The sequence below is a fragment of the Phaethon lepturus genome, unplaced genomic scaffold, assembly GCF_000687285.1.
Source record: "Phaethon lepturus isolate BGI_N335 unplaced genomic scaffold, ASM68728v1 scaffold8076, whole genome shotgun sequence".
NCBI classification, from domain to species: Eukaryota; Metazoa; Chordata; class Aves; order Phaethontiformes; family Phaethontidae; genus Phaethon; species Phaethon lepturus.
In genome coordinates this window covers 25,304-40,866 of record NW_010545550.1, presented here as the reverse complement: position 1 = coordinate 40,866, position 15,563 = coordinate 25,304, and the positions used below count along the sequence as shown (strand labels likewise).

The following is a 15,563-nucleotide window of genomic DNA, read 5'->3' as shown; positions in this document are numbered from 1 at the left end:
TTCTGGAATGACCCTCCCAGTCTCTTTAATGCCCCAAGACTTCCTAGGACTTTAATGCTCCTTTTTATCCTCGTTAGAAATCCGGGGCAGGAGCTAATCATTTTATCCCAAGTTAGGGGTGGCCTGCCCCCCGGCCTGCTTCCCATTTTGTTCCTGGGCAGCAGCCAGTAGCTTCTTTGAGAGACAGTAGCCCTAATTCCTGGCCTCATGCCCCATCATAAATCAATATCTGAAATGCTTCCCCCATTTCCATTTCCCCCCTTATCTCCGCGCACTATTCCTCCAGCCCACGCGTTTGAATGATTGTCTCCAAACTGGGCTCTAAGCAGAGATAATTTTACAGAGACAAAACGTCACAAAACATGTTTCCTCGGTGCCAGGATTGTCACAGGTGCCTAAGCTGTGTGTTGAGTGCAGGAATCGTTTTTAATGACACGCTGACAACCGCTGCAAGCAACTGCATGGTTATGGTCTAAGGGGTAAACGGTTTAAGGGGTAACAGAGTGAAGCGGGCGCGTTACTTCTCACGGGCACCGCTCGGGGCTCATAGCTGTGCTTCTCTCTCCCTGGTAGCCCAATCCTAAAACGAAGCCCGGACATTACTAAATCTCCGCTGACAAAGTCAGAGCAGCTGCTGCGAATAGACGACCATGACTTCAGCATGAGACCCGGTTTTGGAGGTATGAAACGTGCGCATTTGTCACTGTTCCTGTTTTACACTGTCACTTCTTCATATGTTACTTCTGTAACAGGGGCTCAGGTGAACAAGCAGATTAACAAGCAGAGCCTTTTCTGCCTCTCATCTTTGCTATTTTGTGATGTGAATTCATGACATGCTTGGGGGGATGGGGTGCAGTGAAAGAGCCTTCTTCCTTGGGTGAGCAAGTAGCGCAGTCAAAGGCATGGAAATGCGATTACAGGCAATATAATATTGCTGGTATTCAGTGACACTTTCTTCTGACAAAAATCTGTAAATACACCATATGTTTATTCCCAGATGATGGGGAAATTCTAAGATTTCGTCTTACTATCGTCTCACTTTGGCGATGTGTCTGCATAATCATAGAATCAATCACAGAATCGTAGAATCCTTGGGTTGGAAGGGACCTTTAAAGGCCATCTGGTCCACTCCCCTGCAGTGAGCAGGGACACCTTCAACTAGATCAGGCTGCTCAGAGCCCCGTCCAACCTGACCTGGAATGTTTCCAGGGATGGGGCATCTACGACCTCTCTGGGCAACCTGTGCAAGAGTTTCCCCACCCTCCTTGTGAAAAATTTCTTCCTTACATGTAGTCTAAATCTGCCTACTTTTTTATTTCAAAACCATTACCCCTTGTCCTGTCTCTACAGGCCCTGCTAAAAACTCTATCCCCATTTTTCTTATAAGTACCCTTTAAGTACTGGGAAAGTCTGTCCCCATCTTTCTTAGAAGAGCCCTGTAAGTACTGGGAGGCTGCCATAAGGTCTCCCCGGAGCCTTCTCTTCTCCAGGCTGAACACTCAGCTCTCTCAGCCTGTCCTTATAGGACAGGTGTTCCAGTCCTCTGATCATTTTTGTGGCCTCTTCTGGACCCGCTCCAACAGGTCCAGGTCTTTCCTATGCTGAGGGCTCCAGAGCTGGATGCAGGACTCCAGGTGGGTCTCAGCAGAGTGGAGCAGAGCGGCAGAATCACCTCCCTCGACCTGCTGGCCATGCTGTTTTGGATGCAGCCCAGGAGATGGTTGGCCTTCTGGGCTGCGAGCACACATTGACAGCTCATGTCCAGCTTTTCATCCACCAGTACCCCCAAGTCCTTCTGGGCAGGGCTGCTCTCAATCCCTTCATCCCCCAGCCTGTATTCTTACTGGCTAACGATCTACTAACTTATCTACTAATAAGTGTATCTACTAACATATTAGATACATCCATAAAAGAGGAAAGCCTCTACAAAATCACAAACATAATACAGTTTTTGCTATGACTGTTTTGGGTTCTCACATCTTTGCTTTCTGCAGCATGGGCAGCAGTGCAGGCAGCTGTGCAGGCAGTGTTATGGGCAGGCAGGAAACAGTGCAGGTGGTTTGTGGGTGTGCAGGCAGCAGTGCAGGCAAGCAAGCAGGTAAGTGGGCAGCAGTGCAAGCCGTGGTGCAGGCAGGCAGCAGCAGCACAGGCAGTAGCGCAGGCAGGCAGGCAGCAGCGCAGGCAGGCAGGAGGCAGCGCAGGCAGGCAGCAGGCACTTGGCCTTGTTCAACCTTCATGAGGTTCACACAGGCCCATTCCTTGAGCTTGTCCAGGTCCCCCTGGATGGCATCCCGTCCCTCAGGCATGTCAACTGCACCACTCAGCCTGGTGTCATCTGCAAACTTGCTGAGGGTGCACTCAATCCCCCTGTCCATGTCATTGATGAAGATATTGAAGAGTACTGATCCCAATACAGACCCCTGAGGGACACCACTCGTCACTGATCTCCATCTGGACATTGAGCCATTGACCACTAACCCTCTGCATGTGACCATCCAACCAGCTCCTCATCCACCCAATAGTCCACCCATCAAATCCATATGTCTCCAAGTTAGAGAGAAGGATGTTGTGGGGGACCATGTCAAAGGCTTTACAGAAGTCCAGATAGATAACATCCATAGCTCTTCTCTTGTCCACTGATGTGGTCACTCCATCATAGAAGGCCACTAGGTTGGTCAGGCAAGACTGTCCCTTGGTGAAGCCATGCTGGCTGTCTTGAATCACCTCCTTGTCCTCCATGTGCCTTAACATAGCTTGTAGGAGGAGCTGTTCCATGATCTTCCCTGGCACAGAGGTGAGCCTGGCAGGCACAGAGGTGAGCCTGGCAGGTGTGCCCCTCCTTTTTTAAAGTTATAATCAAATCATGTACCATGCTTACTGACCTGTCCATTTCATTTATAATCCAAAAGAAGGTATTTTGACTGCCATGTGTTAATGCTTGCTCACAGTTTTGTGGCTGTGTGCTAGAGCAACCTAAGCTTTCAGGGAAATGGATGAAGGAGAACACGTTTTCTTTCAGCCCATCGGATTAGAGAATGTTGTAATTTATCTACCCTTTCTGGCTGACAGATGGTCATTCAAATCCAGGATACCATTATATACTCTGATGGAAGAAGATTTTATTGCTAAATTCTCAATATACCAAATACCAGCATGTTCAATTAATTTAAAAAGGTTTCAGTTTCATAGCAGTCTGCTAACATGAGCACTATTTACCTTGACAGAGCTCCTGTACTGTAATTGCCAGAGGTATGTGAGGAGCTAGTGAAAGCCTGGAGGAGGAAAAAAAGATCAAAATCCCTATTATGTGGGGTCACAGCCCAACACTTCCCCTTGGAATCCCTAGTTTCAGTGGCACATGCCTGTGTCCTGTTACACATCCCCTTCCATCACCCTGTCTTTTCTACAGTCAAGCACTGCGTGATGTGAAAGCTAAGTACATTGAGTAGCTCTAAGAGATGTTGTTAGGCAAAGATGGGAGCAGAAGTAGTGAGGGAAAAATTTGGAGTAACCCTCCCACATCCCCTGAGGTGCACCACTGCTGCTCTCCGCGTGAATGGGTGCTCTGCAGGGCACCCAGCTGGCGAGCCCTGGACCTAAGCACTAGCTTTGAAATTTTGAAGGGACATGTGTAAGATGACACAATAAAAAGAGAAAGTCAGTAATAGGTCAGTCTCATTGTTGATTTTGATTATTAGGATGTTTTTGTTATTAATTCCAAACTTTTTAATTTTCAGTTAGTTTACTGTTGTTTCTATTTCAAACTGAACATCTATTTTTATCCCTATGATACGAAAGACAGAGGATTACTTTGTCTCACCAGGTTTATGCTTTCTCTTTTTTCCCCCTCCCCAGGCCCTGCAATTCCTGTTGGGGTAGATGTCCAAGTTGAAAGTCTGGACAGCATTTCTGAGGTGGACATGGTAAGAGTCACAGAAGGGCTAGGGTCAAATGGGACCTCTGGAGTCCATCGAGCCCAAACCCCTGCTGAGAGCAGGGCTGGGTAAAGCAAGCTGCCCTGGCCGTGTCTGTGAGGTTTGAATACCTCCAAGGATGGAGACTCCACAGCCTGTGGAAGGCAGATTCAGGTTTGCTCTGAATTGGCCAACAATTACTTCTATTGACCTCATGCTACTATTTCATCTCCTTTGAGGCAAAAGGAAGAAATATGACATTTTCTTTTCTCTAGGACAAAATGATACAACACTGCCAAAACTGCCCCAAAGAATTTGGATTTTTACATTTTCTTAAGAAGTGATAACACATTTAAAATCTCTGAGGAGACAATTAATGTGTTAGTTTTAAGGCGCTTGATATTCTGCAGCCTCACCTTGGCCATGCTCTGAGGTGGTCAGGGAGCAACTAGCTCTCAATCAGACACCATGTAGCCATCCTGAGAGGGTTCAGACTGGTATATCCTGCTGTTGACAGGGCAGCCAGAATGAGCTCAGAGGGGAGAAATTTCTCCAGAACCTGCCTTCAGCCCATTAGCAGTTGTATCAACCCCGTTATGTGCTGGGGACCAGCATAAAGCTCTGTTGGTCCTTCCTGAATCCTCATGCTGATGCTGAAAAAGGATTTCAGGGGCACGCAGGTGCTGGTGCTCCGCACAGGCTGAATTTCTTACTGAGTATCTGTCTTTTGTTTCCTACCGTATGATTAGTAATGTGAAAATGGTCAGTTTTCAAATGCTCTCAAAGTGGAGTGAGTTTTGGTCTTGATGATTTTTGCTGGAGGGATATTTTCAGCTCAAAACACTGCTGAAAGTAAGATATTATTTCTACAGGAGATTTTCCATGCATACATGACATGTAACAACAGCCCATGTAGGAGAGCAGGAGCACAGAAGGAGAGCAAGAGGTGGCCCTGCATGTACACCACAAGACCTACACCAAATTTATTTACCCTTTCAAGACCCACAGCTTTTCAGGCCTACCCTGTAGAGCACCCCCAGAGTCTCTAAGCAGCTCAGCTTTTGCTTTGGAAGAGGGGAAAAAAAAAAATCACACCCCAATACAGAATACTTTTCAAAATGTTTTGCTGTTCCAACAAATGTATGAAACATCTCTGAAGCTCTCACAGAAAGTCCCAACTTCTCTGTGCTCTTAATTAACAACGGCCACAAGGTTAAAAAGCCTGTGCCCAGCCTCCTCCCGTGTCTAAGCCAGAAGCACGGTTGTGTGGCAGCACAGCTGGCATTTGGCAGCCACCCCCAGTTGCACGCCGCTGCTGCAAGCGGGTGCGGAGACCTTGCACGCCGTGGCCAGCCGGGCTCCTCTCACTGCACCAATTTCAGCTTTCGAGCAGGCCGGGATATCTGCAGTCAACTGACCACTCGCAGGGTGCAGCAGGGTTTCAAAGCCAGGGTGCATCAGGATGCACGTTCTCCCCAGCCCTGGGGAGCCCTCCAGCTGCACCCCTGTCTCCCGGGCTCTTGGCACCCTGACCACCAGCCATGGGGACTTTGCTTCTCCTGGGGTGGTGCCAGACTTTCTCGTTGAGGAGAAACTTTGTGAAGGTGGCCAGAGAGCCCCTGAAAAGCTTCAGCGCTTGAAGGCAAAGGGAAAGAATTTAACATTCAGGATTTTAAAGCAAAAACAAAACAACACAGTACTCATTTTTTAAGCAAGCATTGTGATTTTGAGAGACTTTCCTCCGGTTTTTGCTCCTCGTGCAACATCATGATACAAATGCCCAGCAACAAGGGAAAAGCACTGTATGGCCTCAGGTAAAAAAAACATTCAGGGTCAGTTTTGACTGTTTGCAAAATAATGATGGAGAAGACTATATTGTCCAAACCAGTTCTTTTTAACTCGTGCAGCTTTAAAGAAAAAGGCTCTGGTGCTTTGCAAGATCGTTTCTTGCTTTTCAAATGAAGAGACATCAGTGAGAGAGATCTTAACTTTGTCCTAAATTTAAGCTTGAGGAGTTAGATATATCAATCTTTCCTTTTCTCCTACTTTCTGACTATTTACAAGAAAGTGGTAAAATAATAGAGGACGTTATAAAACTTCATTAGGATGTCACAAATCAGATTCTTCTTGTCCAATTAATTAAAAAATTTATAAATAGCTATTATGGACCACTGACCCTGAAACTAACAGAGCTTTTGCAAGGTGTAAGGGGCAGCTGTTTTATCTGGAGGAAAAATGGAAAGAAGGAAAAGACAGATTGTTACTCAGAACTGGGAAATCATTTGCAAACATAATGGGAGTGTCTCAGAGAAGTGGACCGAAAGAAGAGGGAAATATTATGATTGTTGCTTGGGGGATTTTCAGATGATGCATTATAAAATATTGTGATTCCAAGTTTAATAGCCCAAATCTAGTGTTAATAAATAATTTCTAATGAAAGTTGACAATACTTGATTTTTCCACAGCAACCATTAATGTAACTTCATGCAAAAAAGTGTGGCATTGTCTTCTCTCTGAAGAACAAACACCTGCCAATTTATTACTGTTTAGAGGATACATTAACAGATAGGAGTCAATGTAAGAGGTTTCCCAGAACGATCTTCTTTAAATTTGAATACAGGGGAAAGGTGTTTAAAAAATGCTATAGAACAGATCAAATGAAAAAGAAGAAATTACCTGGTCAGTGGCTTTGGGAGCTTCAGCTGGATGTGGTATAAAGCATTTCCAAGAATTATATTGGCCTTTAGTGTAATAATAGCACAGGCTGCAGTTAACAAACTACTTCTACGGAAAAAGGACTGCAGAAACCCTCATATTTCAAAATGCTTGGAAAGTGTTGTGGAGAAAAAAATGCAAATGTCTAATAATTTCAAAAAGCCATCCCAAACCCACCTGGCCTCCTCTACTCCAGTCACCAGGGCAGACTGATCAGTCTTAGACACTTCCCTGAGTTTATGGGCAATACATTACATTACAGTGGAAGATACCATGCTTATAAGCTCTTTGTGCATGAGCTTATCTTTAGATATGTAAAGGGTTCCTTTGAAATAAGGAAAAAGGCAAACCCAAGTGTACGTGCCTCTGGGGTCAGGCTCCAAATACAACAGAGCTCAAAGAGAAGGAGAGTTCCTCAGATTTAAGAGTACAATATCTGGGGAGAAAGAGGAAAAAAACCCAACTACTTTGGTCAAATACTGAGTCAAAAAAATTTCAGTGGCTGTGCTGGAGGAAGAGCTCCCACTGCAGCACGCTCCTCCAGCTGCCCGGCGGGAAGTAGTTGCCAGAGCAGTGCGGAGGGCAGTGCGGGCAGCAAACGCTTCTTCACTGTGGGATCCAGAAATGCAGCATGATAGGGTTGGGGAAATGAGTGACTGGCAGCACTCTCCAGCTACCGCTGCCTCGGCTTGTCTGCCTTTTGGTCCTTGGAGGGGGTTGCAGACACCAAAATGCAACGTTTGCATTTCAAAGGTGGATTTGCCACCTGGATGGGCTCTGATTTCTGAACCCAGTAAGTTGGTCTGACCCGAGGAATGAACAAGCTGCAGCTGGTTGTGTCCCCTGCAGCTCAGGGAGCAGATGTGCCTTCAGGAATGGTGCTTTATAGCTTGTGGTTTGCCCCAGAGAGGAGAAGTCAATGCTATGCAGATAAGGCGTTAAGTTGTGACAGAGACCTCTTTGTTGCAGGACTTCACCATGACACTTTATCTGAGGCACTACTGGAAAGACGAGAGGCTATCCTTCCCCAGCACCAACAACCAAAGCATGACCTTCGATGGCAGGCTGGTGAAGAAAATCTGGGTCCCCGACATGTTCTTTGTCCATTCAAAGCGTTCCTTCATCCACGACACCACCACAGACAACGTCATGCTGCGGGTCCAGCCAGATGGGAAGGTACTTTATAGCCTCAGGTAAAGCTGCATTCAGTCAGTGTGAGCTATTAGTGGAGAGAGAAAACAGTGTAACTGATTTCTGTATTTTGTTCTTGCATAACTTCATACTAAAAAAATATAAAAAAGAATGAATGTGCTGACTATCCACTGACATCTGAGTCCCTGTGTGAGTTCATTAAGTGCCTGTCGCAGGACGCCAGCATTGCTGGTTCCACCAGTGTCCCTTCACCTTGTATGCATAGTTAGCCCCTGCTCCTGCTGTTGGGAAGCTGCAGCCGGATGGGTCAGCCCCTTGGAGCAGTTCACTGGGGACCAGTGGGCTGCGATATCCAGAAGAGGCAAAGCACTATCTAAGGAAAAGGGCAATATCTAGTAATAAACAGAAGTCCAGAGCAGCTGTAGTTATTTACTTCACTATACAACAAAGTCTCTGGGCCTAACAAAATGTGCATTTCTATTTGTAAGGTAATTATGAAGAAGTATAAGTTATACTGACAACAACTTTATGACGTTAGCTTTAGTATAAACAACAAGACAGACTGAGCATCCTTCAGCACATGAAACGACAAGCTTCAGAGCAAAGATGACTCACATGTATGCCTAGAGCAACCCAAACACTTGACATTGACTCTTTGTGCTTTTTGTGCACTACTTCATGTAAAATGCATGAAAGCTCCTTGAAGGGGGTGTGGGAACAAGCAGGAGTTTTGTCCTCTAGTTTGAGGCATGATGCTAACCCTGGCTTTCTCCCTTATTTTCCAACTGATGGATCAGCTTTGAGAGGAAGATAGTTCCTGCTCCAGAGTAATGCAGGTGTATGGGGGGGTGTCAGAAACAAGGAGGTGATTAAAAAACAACACAGGATCTCACAGACTGCTCTCAAGGTTTCCTCTGACATCCCCCTCCTCAGCACAAACAGGCCAGGTAGGTAGGCTCAGTCTGTGAAACTTTGTGGGGTGTTAGGTGTCAATGAGACACTGAGACCCTCAGTCCAACCCACATGGAGACCCTCTTGGGAATGTGCAGCAGCAGACACCAGATGCCTGGGGATGTCCGTAGCTGCAAGCAGGGGCACCCCTGAGCTGTCAGTGTTGGGGAACTGTGAAGTGAGAGGCAAGGGGTGGGGCGGTGGGCTCAGGGTTGCTGCTTCCAGCTTAGACACCTACTTCCCTTGAATGTTGCTGACCATAAGGCTGAAGATGATTAAAAGCTATTTTTCTTCTTTCTAATTGTTACTTTCATGCTTGGCGATGCTAAGTAAGGGCATCTGTCAATCTCCAAAAGAAACTAAAATCAAATATGTCTGTTTTTCTTGGCTGTAGCTCCATCCAGTTAGAAAAGAAGTATTGCCAAATGACCCATAAAAACCTATTAGAGAGGAAATTGCTGTACAATATTCTGATGCAAGAATGTCGACATCACCTCCAAGGCAATGAAATAGCAAAATTCATGATAAATAAACAAAGTATCAGATGATAGATAATGTATTCTGAAGGACAAAAAATAAGGTAAATCTCACTGATAGGAGGTCAATAGCAGCAAGATGCATAGATTTAACTTTAACTAATGATCATGTTGCAGAACACAATGCTTGAGAAGGCTGTGGAGGTCTTTAAGGGCATGTTAGACAGCAACCTTAGGATTGGCAGAGGTATAGCTGAGCCTGTCATGAGGTGTTTTATGATTTTATGAAACGAACGCAAGAAAAGCAATTCTTGATTCCCTGTGGGGTATCAGTTTGCAAGAATTTTCTTGTTCTCTGATATTTTAATCTTACTGTTCGTTTGAATTCACAGCCTGAACAGTGTCTGCCTTCTCATTATTAAAGCTTTTTCTTCACTCACCGTATTAGACAAGGTTCAGGTGTTCCTTAGGCCTCTACAATGTTTGCTCAGGTCCTTAGTACAATTAAAAAGGATAATAAAATGACATAAAGTTCAGCTATAGCATGCATGCCTATGTGCTCTTTCATTTAGCTGCATGAAAACAATCATCTGTGTTGCAAGCATTTATGGTTGTCTAAAGAAGGTGGGAACAGAAGAATATCAAACTGCACAGATCCTGCCATACACAGTCTTGTGCTTAAACAATTATCCTGCACAAAATGGTGGTGAAAGTCTTGAATAGCAAAACTGACAGAATTTTATTATTTTATTCAGTGACTGCAGGTTGGAGTGTTGTATGAATGCTAGGCAAGTATGAATGATCTCCCCTTTAAGAGCAAGTGGGTCATTACTGCCTGCCTGCCTCTGCTGAATGCCTTTGCCTGCATATTTTTTCTTTGGTGTCTGTCTTTTCAAGGTTCTTTGCCAGACTTTGTCTTGTCTTGGAAACCTCTATAGACCTCACTGGCACTTAAACAACAAATCTGAGCCAAGCACTTTCACTCAAGGACTAAATTCAGATAGGAAAGCAACATCAGTGGGAACCTGCACATGCAAAAGGACTACCAACATAAGGGACTGCACCTTGTTTTTATCATTATGTGACAGACATCTGTCTACCATTAGCCCTGCTATAATTCATTATTTCCTCAGTATGATTTATACTTCTATTTTCATTTACTTCCCTAGAGTTCAAGACAGCTGAGTCAAGAGTTACAGATGTTTCCAGTGCAAACACAAAATTGTACTATTAAAAATGAGACAATCAGGCTATAGCAAGACCAGAGCTTTTGATTGATGGGGCAGAGCACTTCAGTGGTCTCGGTTGCATACCGGCTCCAGCCCTTACTCGAGGCACTGCCTGGGCCCTCTGGTGGCTGATACCCAGCGGTGATCACTGAGCTTTCATTGAGCAGCTGGAAATTCGCGGTGTGTGGACAAAGCCACCTGCATCCCTCATGGCTTTGATAAATGTCAATTATTTTATTGTACAAAGCATCCATTGAAAGCACAGGTCTCTGCAGAAAGATGTTGGCTGATAGTCAAAGAGGAAGAAGTGCCCTCTCTGCCCTTTCCTATTTTCTTCTCCAGTATTTTTGTCATCTAGTAGCAAGTTGTAACGGCCTAACTTTCTAGTCATCTTTTCTAACACTAGTTTGCTGAGAAGAAGAAATGGTTTTACCTAAAGTGGAATGGCTTTAGCTGGATGGAAGGTATTTATTTTCAATGGACTGTTACTGGCCAGATAGTTACTTAATAAAAAATCAAACTCACAGCTTTACTATTTTTCAATCACATAAGAAGACAAATTCTTAATGGAGTGGTTTTTTTTTATTTCTAGAGTTACAGTAACAGCAATGTGCAATATGGATTTTAGTCGCTTTCCCCTGGACACACAGACGTGCTCCCTGGAGATTGAAAGCTGTAAGTAAAGTGGAGGTGTAGCCTCCCCTCCATGGATGCCCAAACTTTATTTAATTATATCAATAATTATACCAATAATTAAACTGCTGCTACATTCATGGGAGCTCTAACTAAAGTCAGCAGACTTCAACTCTAAGAAAAACTCCTTGCCCATATTTTTTCACTAGAATTGGATGGCGTTTGCAACAACACAGTGTTTTTAAACACTAGCTGTGAGCTGCCTTGCCAGTGTCCCCGAAAGCCAGCCAGGCTGCCCTGCTGCCACCCCATCACCAGAGGACTTGGGCCACTTGCCTGTAGGTCAGGAGTCTCCAGCAGCACCCACGTGCCCAGGTGCCCTCAAACACATAAATAAATGGCCTGACGCCCTTCACATGCACCATCTGCTCATCCATGGTGTAGAAACCATGACAGAGCAGTGACATTAACTGCCTCCCTCTTACGTTCCTCACACTTATTTGAGATAAACCCAGCTTATACACACATGTAGCTCCTTTGTCCCAAATATGACACACGTAGGAATTGGCTAGATTTCAGACAGCGACATTTTAAACTTCTAGCTTTTTAGGAGGTTTTTTCTTCTTTTTCTTAAGCTTGCAATAAGAAATTATATTACTCTGTTTTAATATATTTATGCGTGTTTTTTTCTCCCTGTCTGGAAGGAACTGCTGCTAAACCCATCTGAAAGTATTAACATTACTATATTTCCACATGTGTTAAAAACCCAAGACCTGTAATGTTCATGTGTACATCACAGGCAGAAATTTTACCCAAGAGTTTTTCTTCCTGCATGCCTCAGACCACTGATAGATTGTTCCTCCTGTTATCCCAAGCAGGCTTTTTCCTCTAAGTCTCCTTTCCTTTGCTTCTGATTTTAGGACATTTAGAAGGGACAGGTTTTCAAGTTCTGATGTGGTGGGTTACCTGACATATGGGTTATGTGTGCAAAATTGTGATTAGAGAAACAAAATTGTTTATAAAATGCACCAGGCATCACGATCAAGGGCTGTGTTAATGAGCTAGTCCACTCCTTGCCACAGTTGTACTCACCATTGTTGTGGTTCTCAGCTGGGTGGTGGCATCTGGCCCTTTCAACCAGGATCTCACAGGTAGCCCGGAAGGTGTGTGGGCACACCCCGGACTGTGGGTGCGATAGCAGCTGGCTCAGTGCATTGCACCGAGGTTTGCTCTGCTTCCCTAGATGCCTACACTGAAGACGACCTCATGCTCTACTGGAAGAATGGGAACGATTCCCTAAAAACAGATGAGAGGATATCGCTGTCCCAGTTCCTCATCCAGGAGTTTCACACCACCACAAAGCTCGCCTTCTACAGCAGCACAGGTGTGTACTGGAGTGCCTGCCAGAGGGTGGGCTGGGAGAAGAAGTGGTGCAAACCATCCCTCTCAACCTTGGCCATGGAGGATTGTCCATTGGGAGGTCTCCCTGTGGCCCATCAGACCTGCCCTCTCTTTCATGTTGAGGCTGCTGTCCCTGACACAGACTTCCATCTTGATGGCTATATGGTCTGGAAAGGCAATCACTCTTCAAGAACACACCAAGCCTTAACATGAATTAAACTCTCTGGGTGCACAGGTTATATGATCTTCTATGGAAGACCTGGTCCTGAAAGATGTTTTGACTTTGATAGTTGGTTCAGTAAGGAGTCTTTTCTGTAAACTGCAATGGTCTGTGGTCACGAACCGTGTTTTTCTAAAAGCAAATGAGGTGCTATTCCCCTGACACAACATCGCCTTATCTGAAAGCAGTTTGATGTTGGTGTGACTTCTCTTTTTCCTTCTCACTGTTATACAGGGTGGTACAATCGCCTCTACATAAACTTCACTTTACGCCGACACATCTTCTTCTTTTTGCTCCAAACCTACTTCCCCGCCACCCTCATGGTCATGTTGTCCTGGGTGTCTTTCTGGATTGATCGCAGAGCAGTTCCTGCCAGAGTCCCATTAGGTAAGAACAACCTTGTAGTCAGCAGACCTAAGAGACAGTTACTGCAACTGCAGCCTTGACCATCAAGACGAAATCCTCTGTGCTGTGCGCTGCCCCTGCATTGCCTTGTGGCACAGAAATCAGCCATGCCACGCACGTGTGCCAGTGAAGGGGACTGGCCCTGGTGCCTGCTCTCCATCTGCCCTGCGCTGCCAAGCGAATTGCCTCGCCTGCTTGCACAAGCGCTAGCTGCACGCAGTGCAAATCAGAGAGCAAACGTCCCACTCTGCTTTTATGGCTGTTAACAGAGACAAGGCACATACAGAGCCAAAGTGTCAGTATCCTTCAGGGACTTCAGTGAGCAAGAAGGCAAAAACCAGTATTAGCAGCCCTGACAAAACTTCAGTTTATTGAGTTTTGCTGGAGGAGGGAAGGTGGAGGTAACACAGTCAGCTGAGCTGTGTTGTTCAACTTGTTAAATGAGTTTACAGTGCGGTGTGAGGGAGTCAGCTTCCCCTTTTGCAGCATCTTTCAGACAGATGAAGCCATATGTCAGAGGAGTCACCATGGGAGCAGTACTGTGCTATGGACATAAAACTTCTAAAGCAGATGCTTTGCCCTTAGCAGACTTAGCTGCCCTTGTATTTTTGCAGACTTTGAGGCCAAGCATGCTTCCTCTTATTCCAGGCAACACACCTCAGGATTTTATTTGCTGTTAAAATTATATTCCTTGGTGGAGAGGATATATAGAGGCATAGCAGAGATGGCAATGGGGCATCCACACAGTTATCCGTGTCTGTGTTTAGAAACAGCATCCATTGCCTTGAAACATCATTAAAAGGCTTTGGGCCATGGCTTTTCAGGAGATGTAGGCACTGCCTTTAGCAGTACTTTTTAGCACCTAGATACTCCTGTAAATTCAGTCCTTGGTGCTTATATGCATCGCTTCACCTTTCAAAGGGATCATTAATGTGACATAATTGGCCCTGGAGATTAGAGTGCCACAGAGAACCTCCCTCAGAGCCAGGATAACACTGAACTACAGGGGCTCCTACCCTTGCTGATGTCATCATGCTCACCCATGGTGTAAGGTGGGGCCCCATTAGTCTCTGCTCTTGCTGCCGGGAAGGCACAGACCAGGCTGGCAACTTCTGTGACTCCCCACAAAGCAGGACTCCCCGGGAGCAGTTGAAAAACACAGGCCTGGGGAACCTGGTGGCAGCAGCAGCAGCAGCAGCAGATGGGCTGCTGTGGAGGGCTTGAACTAGAAACTGAGATACTCAGAATCATAGAGTCATAGAATATTTCAACTTGGAAGGGACACATAAGGATCATTGAGTCCAACTCAGTGTACTTGTACCCCTCCAGGGACTGTCCTGAGCCCAAAGATGGGGTGCAGCCAGCATGGGGTCAAAGTGCTGCTGCCTGGCTGTGGGGTGGGAAGCTGGTGGTGTGGTGGGGAACCAGGCTAGCAGCACCCTGCGACCTGAACTAGAGCTGTTTTCACTGAAAAGACAAGAAAACTCCAGTTAGAAATCAAGGCTGCTTGGACCCTCAGGCAGGGAAAATCATCACTCAAATGTGACAAACAACACTGCAAGGTAAATTCAGATGTCAGAAATTGTAATGACAGCTGTAGTTGCAATGAAGAGTCTGGTTGGAAAGTGCCTCACAGGCTCTCGCTGCTGGTGTGTTCCCAGGGATAACCACCGTGCTGACCATGTCCACGATCATCACTGGAGTGAACGCCTCCATGCCCCGTGTTTCCTACATCAAAGCAGTGGACATTTACCTGTGGGTTAGTTTTGTGTTCGTCTTCCTCTCAGTGCTGGAATATGCAGCAGTGAATTACTTGACTACGGTGCAAGAGCGGAAGGAGAGGAAACTGCGGGACAAGGTGAGGTTTTCTATCTCCGATGCAGCGTTATGCCCCTGGGAAAAGGTGTGGCAAATGTCTGGGAATGTTCAAAAGTTTGCAACTGCAGTGTGCTGCTCTCAGCTGCCTGGGGAGGATGCAGTGCATGCAGAAAGACACCAGCAGTGAGGCATTCCGGGTTATATAGATTTGCTGCAGACAGCCCACACCCAAGCTCATTGCTCTTTCTTCAGAGTCCGAGGACGCTAACTCCCTCTATGTATAGTCCTCCACTGTCTGTATAAATGGGATGGGTTTTAAGATTTTACCTTTAAATATTTTTTGATACTGAAGTTACAAAGCTGTGAATAGCACCAGACGGATATTGCGTTTAGGGTTTCAGATAACGTGGCAGATTTCCCCCACCTTTCTCCAGTCTAGCCTTAACACACAATGGTCCAAATTTCCCCCTTCTGCCTTTATGAAATTATAACCACATAAAATTTCAGCCTAAGCTCTTGTCTTCAACTGGGGCAAGCCTCATACATTCCTCCTTGCGGATTCCCTCTGCCGTCTTCTCCAATTTTCTCAGCTTCAAGGTAGAGATCCAACCTTTATTTACACCCTGGTACCAGTGCTTAGGCCAAATGA

The 15,563-nt window shown here is 45.6% G+C and overlaps 1 protein-coding gene across 1 annotated transcript in view; it reads left to right on the top strand.

Annotated features, from left to right (window-relative positions):
- The first annotated feature begins 574 nt into the window (after positions 1–574).
- Positions 575–15,563, top strand: part of GABRR1 (gamma-aminobutyric acid (GABA) A receptor, rho 1) — a 15,516-nt gene continuing 527 nt past the window's right edge. Inside the window, exons 1-7 of the mRNA XM_010288992.1 lie at positions 575–680; positions 3,856–3,923; positions 7,599–7,822; positions 11,030–11,112; positions 12,314–12,454; positions 12,926–13,078; positions 14,758–14,954. Of these exons, the coding sequence (XP_010287294.1) occupies positions 662–680; positions 3,856–3,923; positions 7,599–7,822; positions 11,030–11,112; positions 12,314–12,454; positions 12,926–13,078; positions 14,758–14,954 (885 nt within the window). The 5' untranslated portion in view covers positions 575–661. The remainder of the gene's footprint in view (positions 681–3,855; positions 3,924–7,598; positions 7,823–11,029; positions 11,113–12,313; positions 12,455–12,925; positions 13,079–14,757; positions 14,955–15,563) is intronic.